Source organism: Contarinia nasturtii, unplaced genomic scaffold (assembly GCF_009176525.2).
Source record: "Contarinia nasturtii isolate CC-2019 unplaced genomic scaffold, AAFC_CNas_1.1 Cnas_scaffold_187, whole genome shotgun sequence".
NCBI classification, from domain to species: Eukaryota; Metazoa; Arthropoda; class Insecta; order Diptera; family Cecidomyiidae; genus Contarinia; species Contarinia nasturtii.
Window position 1 is genome coordinate 10480364 of NW_022197544.1, and position 14816 is coordinate 10495179.

Here is a 14816-nt window from a genome sequence, read left to right on the forward strand (position 1 = left end):
AAAAAACAAAACATTCAAACACGAAATGGCAAAAATCTCCAATTTATTCAAGGGTTGATTTTTTTTCTACAATGTGAATTCAAGTGAAGCGCATGTTTTGAGTGATCTGTTAGGAATATCGAATATGAAATCATGAAGTATGCATTTTTCATATGATTTCATTTTATTATACAGCGCAGCCAAATCGAAAACAATAAGAAATGTACAGCAATGAATATGCTTTGCTTTGGTTCACAACTACGCTGGCAATTGTATGGGAAAAGAGCACAGCACTATTGCAACAAATCGGTGTCATGCCACGAGATTTTCTTCTTTTTAATTATCATACGTCTAACATAAATATATAAATAAATTAAGTGTGGATTGCAGTGGATTGCATAATACTTACTGTTGTGGCATTTACGCTACAGTTGTATATAACAAAAAAAAAAAACATCTAAATAAATGGAAACTCTAGCACGCCATGCATTTGGAAAGTTTTTATTCAAAAATTTGCATGAAAAAAATTAGCAGAATACATTTTTATCAATAAATCATGCATGTATAAGTAAAATTTATTTTTAATTCAATCGATTAATTTTATTTTCTTTGTTTTTATCTGAAAGAAGATAGTCCTTTTATTGTATGAAATGAAAACAAAAAATATGTATACACAAATTACTTTTTCTATCCAAAAATAATATCGCACAGCGCCAATGCACATTTAAAAAAATGTGTTCTTTTGTTTTAAAAAAATAAAACCCAATTTGTAATAATATGTTTTCATACTATTTTAATTTCATGGATTAGATTCACAATATAGACAGTTAAATATGCTATAAAAAGGTTTTGGGGGACTTGGGGAGAAATTCATTTTTAAAGATATAGAGTAAGGTGGGGTAATGTGTACCACTTTTTTGTTTAGTCCCATAAAAATATAAAAAATTGAATATTTGAACCACTGATGGCTCTATTCTGTAGAGAGAGGAAAATCCAAAATATGTGTATGAGCAGATTTTCAAAATTTTGGTTTTTTCATATTTTTTTTCACATTTTCAAAACTGAAGATTTTTGGACTTTTTCCAAAAGGTGGGGTAATGTGTACCAACATTAAAATTTGATAATAAAAAGCATAAATATCCACATAAATCGCCTTAAATGTTCAATTGAGGCTTCTTGAAGACAAATCAACGATGATTTTATTAAGATGAACCGTATCTTAATAAGATTTATTAAGATAAAAAAAATTCAAACATAACATAATAATAAATATATTGGGCATTAACATATTATTAACATACAGAAAATGTAAATCTGTACATTACCCCACTGACGCTATTATATGCGGATTGACACTACACAAAAACCATATGAGCAAATCACAAAATCTCTTTGGGTTAATAAAGATAAACAAAAAACCAACACTATGAATATATTTACCTTCATATATGTCGAAAAAATTTCACAGAAACACGATTTATATGATGGCTTGGAAAAGCTTTTGAAAAAGGCGCGTTTGTCGTAAGGCAACAAAATGTGCATTGTACCTCGTGCTTTTTTTTTATAGAAAACAAGATGTTGTCAAAAGCAACTGATGATAGAAATTTGGTTGACTATATCATCGTTACGTACGAAAATTAAGGATGGTACACATTACCCCATGGTACACATTACCCCACCTTACTCTAATATAAGTATGTTTGTGTGGAAAGAATGGCGGTTCTTGCCATATCTGTGATTAAGAGTTTTCCTGGTTTTTATTAACTCAGCAAAATTTTAGAGTCGCTGGCGATATTATCACTATTAATTTCGAATTTTTCTTGTTTCTTTGTTCTTTTCTACTCGATGAAAAATTAAACTTTTTCAAATGAATCCTTTCCTTTTCCATTCACAAAAAGAATCATGTATTATTCCAACTTTCCTTCATTTTTTCAGAAGTTTTAGTATCATCAAGTAGTTACGGTGATATTTATTAAAAAAATACAATGTCCTTTTTGGTTTCTTCTCTACTTTTCGTTCGATTCATCCCGGAAAAATAATTTCCTTACGCTTTAAATGACATACTTTAGAAAGCATGCGCCAAAAAATACAATCATTCTGATTTAGACAATTATCCTTAGACAACGCATTCTATAATAGCATTATATTTTATCATAAATTTGTAAAAAACATAATCAAAAAAGTGATTATCGATCAAAGAAAAAAAAATTACATATAAGATCCATCTTAAATTAAAAAAGAAAAAAACATATAGTTTCTTCTGGACTTATAAGAATAGAGATGAAGCTTTACTTGAAGCTGTAGCTTCCTATTGTTGTGTGCTCTATTAATCCCAGCCATTCTCTTTTATCATATGGGCCAATTCGATTATGTATTTCCCTTCTTTATATTTTTGGCTGGATTCAAATGCATGCTCCTGAAAATGTACAAAAATTCACACACTTGTCAAACGAATCGTTAAAAGAAAGCAACAATCATTTGAATAACTCACGTATTTCCAGCCCAGAGGCGTTTTACAGCATTCACAATAAATATCGGCTACCGCGTGTAAGCCTGTTAGTAATACGCGTTCTTCAGCTTGTCCACAAGACACATTGACTCTGTTTTGATGGGCGTTAAAAGAGATAAATAATTTTTGTCATTCACATAGAAAACAAATGAGTTGAAAAATTATAATTCTATCACGGGGGACGGTAGTCCCCCAAGTGACGCAATACCAACATACATATGAAATATGTATATTTTGCGTCGCTCTATATATACGTTAAAGAAATGAAAATCGATACCGCTGATTTTTGGAAAGGGGTTTTTGCATATTTTAGTAGTGTTTGGGCACCAAATTAAGAATCCGCAAAAAAAATTAAAAAATGGTGGCATTTTGAAAAAATCGCTGAAAATTCATTTTTCTCGATTTTTGACCACCGAAATTATTTTTTCGAAAAAAAATATGGCCATATTCGAGATCTAGGGAGTGCGTGGATAAAGAATCATGATGATCGGTCGAAAAGTGACCGAGATGTGGTCAAATGGGCAAAAACCTCAAAATTGGCCAGGTGGTATGTTTGTATGACTGCATTTTTCTCCGTACCTTCTTTTAAATTGTGTGAAATTATTTTTTTTCGAAAGTAGACTGAAAACTGAGCAAACTACTTTTTCAGTTTCAAAAAATTCGTTGCGTAAGTGGTTTTAGTCTGGGGTCGAACATTTTTGGGAGGCTCTTTTTGAGTTTTTCATCAATCGGACATTTTTCTGGTAAGGTACAACTATAGATGTCCTATTAACATCGAAATATTAACATATCTTATTACTAAATACGAAAAATCCTTTATTAACTATTAACAACCAATCATACTACGCATAGTAACATGAGTAGTAGTATTAGGATCGATCTTAATAGCGAGTAGTAGTATGTTTATTATCTATTAAGATGCCGAAGTTAATACGCGCCATTTGCAATTTTTCGTAAACAAACAATATTTTGACCGATTCAATTTTTATCACATTTTTTTCTTATTTGTATTTTTTATTGGAATTTTTAAATTTTTATGAATTTCATTGGAATTTATTATTTATTAGAAAATTATTTTCGTTTTTTTAAGAAGAAAAAAGTGAATAAATAATAATAGTATATTGATTTCATTCTTTTCAAGTGGTTCTCTAATGACATGAAGTATTGAACGCGCCCTTTTTTACGTTTGACGTAAGGTGCATTTTGTCAGTTCTATATGTTAAGCATAGCTGTGACGTACGAACCACAGTTTGTATAAATCGTTGTTTACCGAACAAAAACAAAGTAAATTTCTTCTTAAAAAAACGAAAATAATTTTCTAATAAATAATAAATTCCAATAAAATTCATAAAAAATTAAAAAATTCAATAAAAATTACAAATAAGCAAAAAATGTGATAAAAATTGAATTGGTCAAAATATTGTTTGTTTACGAAAAATTGCAAATGGCGCGTATTAACTTCGGCATCTTAATAGATAATAAACATACTACTACTCGCTATTAAGATCGATCCTAATACTACTACCCATGTTAATATGCGTAGTATGATTGGTTGTTAATAGTTAATAGCATCCTAATAAATATTATCATAATACAAAATGTATTAAGATATCGGACTTGGCACATCTATAGGTACAACAATGATTTATACGTCGTTGGAAAGATTAAAGACTCACCTTTCCGGATCCGAAGTCAGAATAGAAAAAAATTTCAAAAATGTCCACCAGGTAGCGTGTTATGTGACATTTTCAGCGAAAAATGACCATGACTTTTTTTACGTAATCCCAATTTAAAAAAAAATTGCGTACATAGAAAAAATAAAAAAACTAGGCGTTTGTTGGGGACCAAATATGTGATGATTTGGCGTATGTGTCATATCTGGGAAAATTCGTTTTTAAAAAAAATTCATTCCGAAGTTGAAATTTTTTTTCGGCAATTTTTCAATTTTTGGTCATTTCTGATCAGAGGTATACGGGGTGTTTTTTAACAGAATCACGCCATTCTTAGCTTATTGGAAAGACGTTTAAGTCATCTTGATAAAGCAACAAAGACATTTTGAAAAAAGAAATCAGCGGAAAAGGTTAGATCAGAATGACTAGAACTCGAAAAATCGATGATAATCGAAGTTAATCGTCATTTATGCCGAAAAAATGTATGACTGGCTTGACTTTTTTCTTCATAGATCGAAAGCGCACTCAATTTTGAGTCGATATGCACATTTTGAAACGAGCACATTCTTTTGAAAATTGGGAAAAGTTTGAACTTAAACGGCTACCTATAATTTAATATCTTAGTAATCAACTGCAATGTACTAGGTTTTTACTTTGTTTGTTCACGTTGACAACTGATTTTACATAATTCGGACCCGAGGAATTCAATGGTGGCAACCGTTTTGAGAAATTAGTTCATTTTTTTATAGTTTCCGGCTTGAAACCTTTCTTTTGGAATAAATTGGTTCTTCATTCGATTGCTATGAAAATTGGTATTTGTGAGTTTTTTAGTACCAGAAAACCGAATATGACATTTATTTTACGGTAGAATTCGTTCATGGTACATTTCCTACACAAAAATCTTCATCTTTTGCCATTTTGAAGATATTGACGGTAACCAAAATACTATCAAAACTATTGATATAAGTAAAAAAACACTTCTTTCGAAGTTCCCAGTGTGACGCAATATTATAAACCTGAAAATGTTCTGATATAAATTTTCAGTGACGCGTTCACTCAAATATGTACAAAATGTTATTATTGCGTCGCCTCTAAAATGCAAACACAAAATGATTTAGATGTCTAAAAGTTATGTTTCACTTTGAACAAAAAACCTGCTGTTTTTTTACAATTAATTTCAATTTTAATTTTTCAAAGGGTGTACGTTCCCATATTTTTTTGCGGCGAAAGAGGAACATTTTGTACATATTTGAGTGAACGCGTCACTGAAAATTTATATCAGAACATTTTCAGATTTATAATATTGCGTCACACTGGGAACTTCGAAAGAAGTGTTTTTTACTTATCATATAACACAAAGATATACTTACACAGAATTGAACAAATAGGCTCTCCCTTGGCTACCTTGAAACGACTGCAATGAATTTTGCAAAATTATATAAAAAAATTCATTAACATTCGATAATAAATGAATGAAGAATAGAAGAGAATTGACAAATATTTTTATAAGAATACCTTCGATATTAGCTCATCATGACTAGCTAAATGTGCCCGGCAGTGAACGCATGAATATGTTCGGTTTGATGGAGGTAAATATGCTTGAAATGTTTTGACCATTTTGGAACTATTTCGTTGTTCCCTTGTAAAAGCAGCAAAGGCAGCAGTACCTCGTCAAAATGAACTGAAATAAAATCGAGAAAACCATTCGATAAAATTTCGCATTAAGTCATCTTATGCCGATAATTATTGTATATGTGAACCCAGAACAATATTTTTTACTCTCTTCAATTTTTCTGAGGTAGAATCGAATTTTGACGTGATTTTTGCCAATAACCTCCCTAACTAAAATCTTTGAAAAAATATCATAAACGAAGTGAATGAATTTTAGCTTCTCACCTGATTTAGTTTAGCAAAATTGTTCGTCTTTTCTAGATTTTCTTTTCTCTTTAAGAGGAGTTCGGTTTCGTGGATATATCGAATGCAATTAATGATTTGATTAATTATATTGGTGTTGTTGTTGTTTTAAATATGTTGTCTTCTCCAACTGAAGTTAATTATATGAAGAGGGCAGCGACAAAAATAATCATCTTCATTCTTTTATTTAGTCTTAAATGAGTTCGGTGTACTAATTTTTGTATTTTCTAGGTAAGAATTTAATTTAATTTAATTTTATATTCTATATTCGTGAGATTGTAAATGACTCCCATTGAGATAAATAAGTTCGGTCGTATTTTTTAGTTTTTTTGTTTTTAATTAAATCTTTAAATTACTGTTATTTTATTCCAATTCTTTTTTCGTGTTCTCAGTATTGGTTTATCGATTTTTTTTATTATAGCGTCACAGTTTTTGGTTTTATTTATTTTTAAATTGAGATTTTTAATTCAATAAATAATTATTCAATTTGTTAAATATTTTGTTGATAACTTTTTGTCGAACGATTTGGGATGATTTCGATCCGATTTGACGTAGTTTGTAAAAAGGCTTTTGTTTCTTTCACAGCCTTGTGTTCTGTAAATAAAAGTAAAAAAAGATATTAAATTTTTTTATTACTGGCGATCAGTAACGGGACCTTTTAGTAGCTTCATTTCGTATCCATGGTAGAAAACATTCTGAAGCAAGGTCCGTGGACACGTGGAATAATGCCCAATGGTATATGCATTCGAAATTAGGGGAGGACGGGGCGAATCGCCGCACTTTTTTGGAGTCAAATATCTCTAGTACAGTAATGTGCGAAGGGGTGGGGTAGGGGGGGGTTTACCCCCTCCTGTGATTTGGATGAGAAACATTTTTTCGCGAAAATTATTCGAATTTGCTAGGGTTTTTCATGAAAAAAGTGAAGACCTTTTTTTTTTTTTTAGCTCATCAATGTAGAAAATTGAGGAGAATTCTTTAAATTTGCTAGGGTTTTTGGTTCCGAGAGATTTTTTTCCGATTTGCTAAGGTTTTTCGCGGAGAAAATTCTTTCGATTTGCTAGGGATTTTCGCCTCAAAAAGTGACTTCCAAAAAAAAAAAAACGAAAATTTGTTTGATTTGCTAGAGAATTTTTGGTTTTTGAAAAATCACCCCCCCCCCCCCTGTAAAATGTAGCTCGCACATTACTGCTCTAGTATTACAAAGTGAGGTGCTCTCTTGTCCCCAATGTCAAATACTATCAGTGTTGCCACTGCATACCCAATGGGGAAATATGTATATAAAAATTGGTTATTTTCGTGCATTTTATGTGCTAAAAAAGAACATGACAAATGTGCACAAAATGTTTCCATTCACATGTACATTTTGTACTTTGTACTAAGTACATATAATCGGAAATATTACGTACACACTTTCCCATATAAATTGGCGTTACAAAAATGTACACACTCATCTATAGAAATATCGTTACATTTTCCCCATTGGGGGATACATTTTCCCCACTAATTGTCTAATACTTAACAACTCTCTCCTAAAGATGTTTATTATATCAAAATTAAAGCGTTATTATATTAGATATTTTCTGTTTGCTACCAAAGTAAATATTATGAATTGGTCTTTGCAAAATAGCTTAAATCTAAATTGTTCGTACATAATTCAAATTATCAAATTGATTTTGCTATCCAAATTAATTAAGTATTAAGTTTATAAATAATTTAGCGGGTCGTTGCAATAAATGACTTTGAATCAATGAACAATAATAATGAATTGAATGAATATGATTTTTAATAACAAATGGAATGAAGAGAAGTGTACGTGCTCGACGTCTTCGATTATTCCGATTGCTATGGCCTTTATATTGTTTAGTGATTTTCTCTTTTGCTCGCTTGGATGAATCTCTTTTAGCGGGTCTTTCAACAACATCTGGAATAGATTCGTTGGCATCCATGAATGCGTCAGCATCGTCCGAACTATCAACATTTATGTCAGACACATCATCTCTCTCTACTAAATCTGGTGCTTGTTCGTTTTCAACCTCTGTCAAAGAATCTTCTTTGCTGAGTTCAACAACCTCAACCGTCTCATTGTCAATGATTTGATTTGTGTATTTTTGATATCACGATTATCGTGGATGAGTAAACATGTGTAATTTCGTGGACCTATTTTCTTTTTTATTATGGCTTTTGACCAACCAGCCTTGTTAGGGTTTTTGTAATTTCTTACCAATACTTTTTGACATTCGTTAAAATCTACTCTACGTTTGCCTTTGAAATTTTTAATAGCAACTTGCTGTTTTGTTTCAATAATTTCCCTTGTTAATGGCGGTCGCAATAAACTAAATCGAGTTTTTAGTTCTTTATTGAGCATGAGTTTTGCAGGTGTTTCATTTGTTGTACAATGTTTTGTGATTCGATAATCAAACAAAAATCATCCCAAGACAACCTCAAAATTTGATGGTTTATTTTGTCTTAGCGAAGCAATAAGAGATTTTTTACAGTTTTGACAGTATTCTCTGCTACCATCACTTACAATGACAAATAATGTAAAAAACTGCATGATGGCGCCATCTCTATGTGCTCATGAAAATTAGAACAAAAAGTTTGTGTAGAATGTTAGTTGTTTGAAGTTTGAATACGGAATCATTTGTTGTGACGTCTGTCATTTTACGCTCGATAAAGATATACCGTGTAAATTGAACAAAAACCGATTTATTATTTGTATTTGGTGAATTTGTGATGGAAAATAAATTGAAATTACTTTGCACAGTTTGTGTCATCGAAATTAACTGCGAGGACGTTGCATATCACATGGTTTTTCTTCACACAAAATCAGTTGACATTTTTGACTTTTTCGCACCAAAAAAAAAATGTTTTAATTGCCTTTGGTGCTCGTTTGGATCGCGAGTTCAATGCCAAGCACATAGAGATGTCGCTCGGAACGTGAAGCTCAAAAAAAATATACAGGTGATATAGAAAGCAAGTGAGGGTAGATTCTCTGCTTGTCTATTAGAAGATGGATTGCCTGGTGCGATGAGAATGAATTTTATTCCATTTTCTTTGACAAAATTTTTGAATTCGTACGAAGTGAATTGTGTACCATTGTCGCTGACCAGTGTGTCAATTAAACCGTATCTAGAAAATGTCTCTCTTAATTTGCTTATTATAAATGACGTAGTCATTTGTTTTGTTTTAAACACCTCGATCCATTTTGAATAGGAATCGACAACAATGAGTAAATAAAACCCATGTACTGGACCTGCATAATCAATATGAATTCGTTTCCAAGCTGAATCAGTTGGTTTCCAAGGAATCAATTCGCTCTTTTCTGGACTTGGTCGAGCTAATTGACATGATTCACATCTTTTGATTAAATTCTCAATATCTTTGTCAAGATTTGGCCAATACACATAAGACCTTGCCAAAGCCTTAGTTTTAACAACACCAAAGTGAGACATATGCAACTCATTCAGTACATTTTGTTGCAATTTCTTGGGAATGACTGTTCTATAGCCCCATAAAATGCATCCCGACTCAACTGACAATTCATTTGATTTCAAACGAAATGATTTAAACTCGTCTCCTTTTAATTGTTCTACTGTGCCATTGTTAATGCAATCCATAACTTTCGATAAAATCGGATCTTGTCGTAAAAATTTCGCGACTGTTGAAAAATTCAACTGTAGAACATTGGTAAAACCAACATAGTTTATGTAATTGCTTTCATATCTTGTATCAGCTGTTTCGTATTGTCCAATGCGTGATAAACTATCAGCATCATTTAAAGAACCTTTAATGTATTCAATAGTGTAATTGAATCCGGACAAAATGAACGCCCATCTTTGCATTCTAGCTGCTGCCATTATTGGAATTCCTTTATTTTCACCGAATATTGTGATTAATGGCCTGTGATCAGTTTGAAGAATTAAATGCATTCCCAATAAATACTGTTTCAATTTGATCACACTAAATACGATAGCTAGTGCTTCTTTCTCTATGGTACTGTAGTTTCTTTCTGTACTATTAAACGCTCTCGATACGTATCCAATTGGTCTTTTGCCCTCATTGTATCGATTTGACAAAACTCCAGCTAATGCTGTGTTACATGCATCTGTCGATAATATTATCGGTAAATCTGGATTAAAATGAACTATTACCTTGTCTGAACAGATTTCTGTTTTCATTAGCTCGAAAGCTATATGGCATTCTTTTGTCCATGTAAATTCGACATCCTTTTGTAACAAATTGTACAAAGATGACATTTACATTTACATTTTCTGTGCAAAGTTTTCGATGAATTTTGAGTGGCGATTAACCATACCAATAAATGCTCTCAATTCAGAAATGTCTTGTGGTCTTGGTGCATTTAGTACTGATTTAATGCGATCCTTGTTTTTAGTTAGACCATCCTTGGTGATGTCAAACCCCAGATAAGAAATTTTCTCTTTAAAAAATTCACATTTTTTTATATTTAATTTAAACCCTGCCGTAAGAATCTTGTAAGAAACTTGTTTCAGCGTTTTCAAATGATCTGAAAAATTCGTACCTGTTACGACGATATCGTCTTGGTAACAAACAACATTAGAGAATTCTCACTTGACTTAAGCTCGTGCCGAAATTATGCTCAAAGTGTAACACAGCTAGCGTCACGACGGAATTCAATGTAATCTATACTAAGTTGCTGCCCACTAGTGAAAAGACTTTTACTCAGTTACAAACAATAGGCTAGAACTCTATAGCTGTACGCAGTGGCGCTAGCTGTGCTACAGTTTTGCATTTTATACAGTCTCTTATGGAACATAATTGCAGTGTGCTTAAGCTACAAATAACACTTACTAACTTACTCTTTTTTCAGAAAAATAAAAATAAATGCACAAAAGTCAAAATTCTAGACAGGCGAAAAAAAGTTGAAAAATCGAAAGTCCAATATCATTACCTCCAATTATGGAGGACATAAAGACGCTTCTAATGATATATGACAGTTGGATATTCTGGATCTCATTCTCGAGATAATTCGACTGCGGCGGTTCGCCCCGCGCGGTGATTCGCCCCACCTTCCCCTACTCAAAATATAGAAATTCATGAGCGAACTGTAAGCATTTCTTTAAAATGAAAAACATCCCACGCACAAATATTGTGGTTTGTGTTTATGCTTTTCACGTATTCGAATCACATTGAACATGTCAGAGAAAAGCTGGTGCTTTTGACACTATTGAATTGAACTGTATTAAATAGATGGCATGTATTTCAATGACTTTTCAAATTGTTTAATTGTCGATTTATATTGACGAAATTTAAGTTAATTTAATTGCATTAGATATTTTTTTTGAAATATGAAAGTAGTTAAATTTATTTTTATTTTAAATTTGGAAAATACATCAATTTCTTTTAATTTATTTTCTCTTATTGCATTTTTTTATGGTCGGTTGGTCAATTCTTTTGGTTTCCAAAAATGTTAAAAAAACATAAATCACAATTATATTAATTTTACATCTTTTAATATATGTTATTTATTTTGCTAATGCACAGCACAAAAAATTGACCGACAGGCGATTACAGCTTGGTGGAGACGAGAGAGTCGAAAACAATAAACGCGAAATATAGTATAAATAATATATTTTTGCACCTTGAACAGTGTTACGTTAAACATCCCTTTTCGGCCATACTAGTCTTAAAATACAAGTCCTTCGTGTTCTTTTGATTCGCCTTAAATTTTATCATTTTATAAACAAGACTAATACATCGGAGCTTTGTATTGAGCGATAGTCTCTATATAAATATAAATTTTATGTACCAATACACGTTCGGTGTCGTCGGTTTGTTCGTATCATTCACTTTGCTCGTTTGTTGTATCTTTTTGTTGTCATATAGAGAGCTATTGATATGCGATGTAATAAAGCGATATGATTATTAAATATAAACATGTCTGTTTTCTATTAAATTGTATATCTTTAAAATACACCGCAATTCAAATAAAAAAAAAAAACCTTTTTCCGATTATAAAAAAAATCACCCCAGTCGTTTTATGCACTAACAGTATGTTGTATGAACTATAACGTTTTAATTACGCTAGAATGAAAACATGCAAACATTTTGTTATCAGATCAAAACGAAACAAAGGATTTTTTACATCGATTTGTTGCTGTAATTTGTGGAAAAATTTCTAATTCAACTAGTCATATAAAACTTGATGCCGTTCCAAGTTGGAACTTCCAACTGCAGTTGCTTGATAGTAAGAATCTCAAAATAATATAGTACATGATCCCGTCAATACAAATTTTCATGATATGGCAAACACTGACAATATGCCCGCACATGGAGACTGAGACTCGTTTTCTTTTTGCGAATAACTTTCATGCAAATTTCATGCGCCGTCTTTCAGTATCAACGAGAATAACGTGTACGACAAACAATCAAGTGAAAACAAAGACATACAGCTTAGGTAATGCTCCAAACAAAAACCAAGCAATAAAAATGGCGCGCTGATAAATAGAATGGTTACATTCCAAGGCAACGATGTATGTGTTTCATACATAATCGTCGACTGATATCGTCGCGTGTATGATACACGCACGTACATACATACATCCACACACACACACACGTTCATCAGTTGGTTTACAAAAGTGGGGGTCAATGAGAGCCACATTGTATGTATAATTGTATATTGAGCGCATTTTAAAAAATATTTTTCTTTTAGAAATACATATATGTTCTATGATGTTTGCGTTCTTTTCTTCAAATTTCAATAGGAGCAAAAAAAATCGTTTGAATTATTTATAATTGAAATTATACTCTATAAAAAATAACAAACCTTTAGCTCAAAGCAATTTTATGATGAACAAAAAATCGAATAGACTATGGTTGTAATTAGTTTAGTCGCTGATTGAATACTAATCATCAAAATTTATCGAAACAATAAATATGTATCTGATATGTGGTGCGACATTTCGATTTTTTTGGACATCGTAACATATATATGTATGGAAAACATTTGGAAACCTTTATCTATCCACGGTTCAGACGACGGTTCATGGAACCCAATTAATACCAACACGACACATTTTTATTCATTTTGTCTTTGAATTCATTGACCCAATCAGGCGTCCAACACAAGAAAGAAGAGAAAGAAGCATACCAAGCAAACTCACAAAAGCTACCAGTTTTTTGAACTTGGTCGCACAATTCGGGGTTTGGATTGGTTGTTACAGACAGATAGATATACGAAAAGCAAGTGACCTAAGCGCAAGTAAAAGTGCACATCATACATACACATCTAGATACACATACAATACGTAGCACATCAGTTTGATGCACAGCAGCTCTGATGGAAATAGCAAAACAAAGCTCTATGAGAGTCACAGATAGAAAAAAAATGATTGTAGGGAGAAAACATATGATTTTTGTTTTGTTTTGTAATATGTATTGCGAAGAACATTTGAATCAAATGAAATATGCGAAAATTTAATCTTCACTGAGAGTGTAATGCAGATATAATACTTACGGTAGTTTTTATAGCAGTGGGTCTACACTACGATTTTTTTTTGGCTTGAAATTCCAGTTATTTTATAATCGGTTTACTTAAAAAAAATCGAATTTTTGGAGGGGTTAGTTAGTTTTTATTCTTCTTGCTTTAGCGGATATTTGATTAAAGATTCGATTTTCTATGATCAAATTTGAACAAAAGTGAAACAAGAATTTTGTATTACATTCACGATGAACACGGTTGGATGTTTTGCATAATTCTTTTTGAATATATTATATGTTTAAAAAAAATTGTATATCACCAAGGGGGTCATTGTATATCACCCAAAAAATTGTATAGGGGTCATTGTATTGATTCGAAATTTCCCATACAGTTTTTGAGAAGCAAACACTTTTTAAAATAACACTTATCCCCATGAATATATCGATTCCTATTTTGGTTTTCTTTTTTATGTCGCCGTTATTATTTATCATGAAAATCTCACATGGTTTGTTGTTGTTCTAATTTCTTTTTTAACTTTGAATAAAAAAAAAAAAATTTAATCTAATTTATTCTGTGCTTCAACAATATTTTTCTATTGCGTTCTTGTAGACAGTTTTTGTATTGTTTACGATGCGACGCAATTACAAATTGTGTAACAGTACAAAATGCAGCTATTTATTAGTGGTTCGCTACGTATGTCTTTGTTTGTTATTTTCTTCTCTTCTACTCTCCACTTGGTGCTCTCTCGTTTTCAGTTTACTCTCTTTTTCGATCTCTATTTTTTGTCTCTTTTTGCTGATGATGATCCGAACAGTTTTGTTCCCGTTAGTTAGTTATGTTTTACTACAAAGTTGAAAAAGTATTATCAATAAAAAAAACTCAAAATCCGTATCGATAAATAAAATAATGAATATGCGAAATATATGCGTCTATCACTTTCTTGAATATAATTAATCTTTGTTGATTTTTCCGTTATTCAAAATTATTCGTTCGTTTCTCTTCACTTCTTTTTTTTGTTTTATGTCGAATTTCATCGAAAAGTGAGCGAAGATTTCTAAACCTCTTGAGCGTATGTTGTAGCTATCTGTGCTTTCGTATTATGACGTTTTCTCTGTATATTGTGAGAAAAATACAATCAAACAAATCAACAAAAATATACGCCTTTTCTTTGTATTTGTGCCTCTCTCTCACTGTGTATGTAAGTCTTCTGTATGACGAGACACACACACACACACAGAGAGAGAGAGAGAGAGAGAGAGAGAGAGAGAGAGAGAGAGAGAGA

The 14816-nt window shown here is 31.6% G+C and overlaps 1 protein-coding gene across 6 annotated transcripts; it reads right to left on the reverse strand.

Annotated features, from left to right (window-relative positions):
* Positions 1 to 745: 745 nt before the first annotated feature.
* LOC116336848 (protein yippee-like CG15309) lies at positions 746 to 14738 on the reverse strand. Of its 6 annotated transcripts, none has more exons than XM_031761012.1 (7): positions 14471 to 14738; positions 13571 to 14377; positions 6055 to 6666; positions 5674 to 5839; positions 5529 to 5572; positions 2471 to 2579; positions 746 to 2395 (listed from the first exon to the last, which is right to left on the reverse strand). In XM_031761012.1, exons 4-7 carry the CDS (start codon positions 5773 to 5775, stop codon positions 2306 to 2308), a joined length of 345 nt encoding a protein of 114 aa, XP_031616872.1. In that variant the 5' UTR covers positions 5776 to 5839; positions 6055 to 6666; positions 13571 to 14377; positions 14471 to 14738; the 3' UTR covers positions 746 to 2305. The 6 variants fall into 6 exon arrangements, with proteins under 6 accessions (XP_031616872.1, XP_031616871.1, XP_031616870.1 ...); XM_031761011.1 differs by having other exon boundaries at positions 13571 to 13646; positions 13776 to 14738; XM_031761010.1 differs by having other exon boundaries at positions 13571 to 14738.
* Positions 14739 to 14816: the final 78 nt, after the last annotated feature.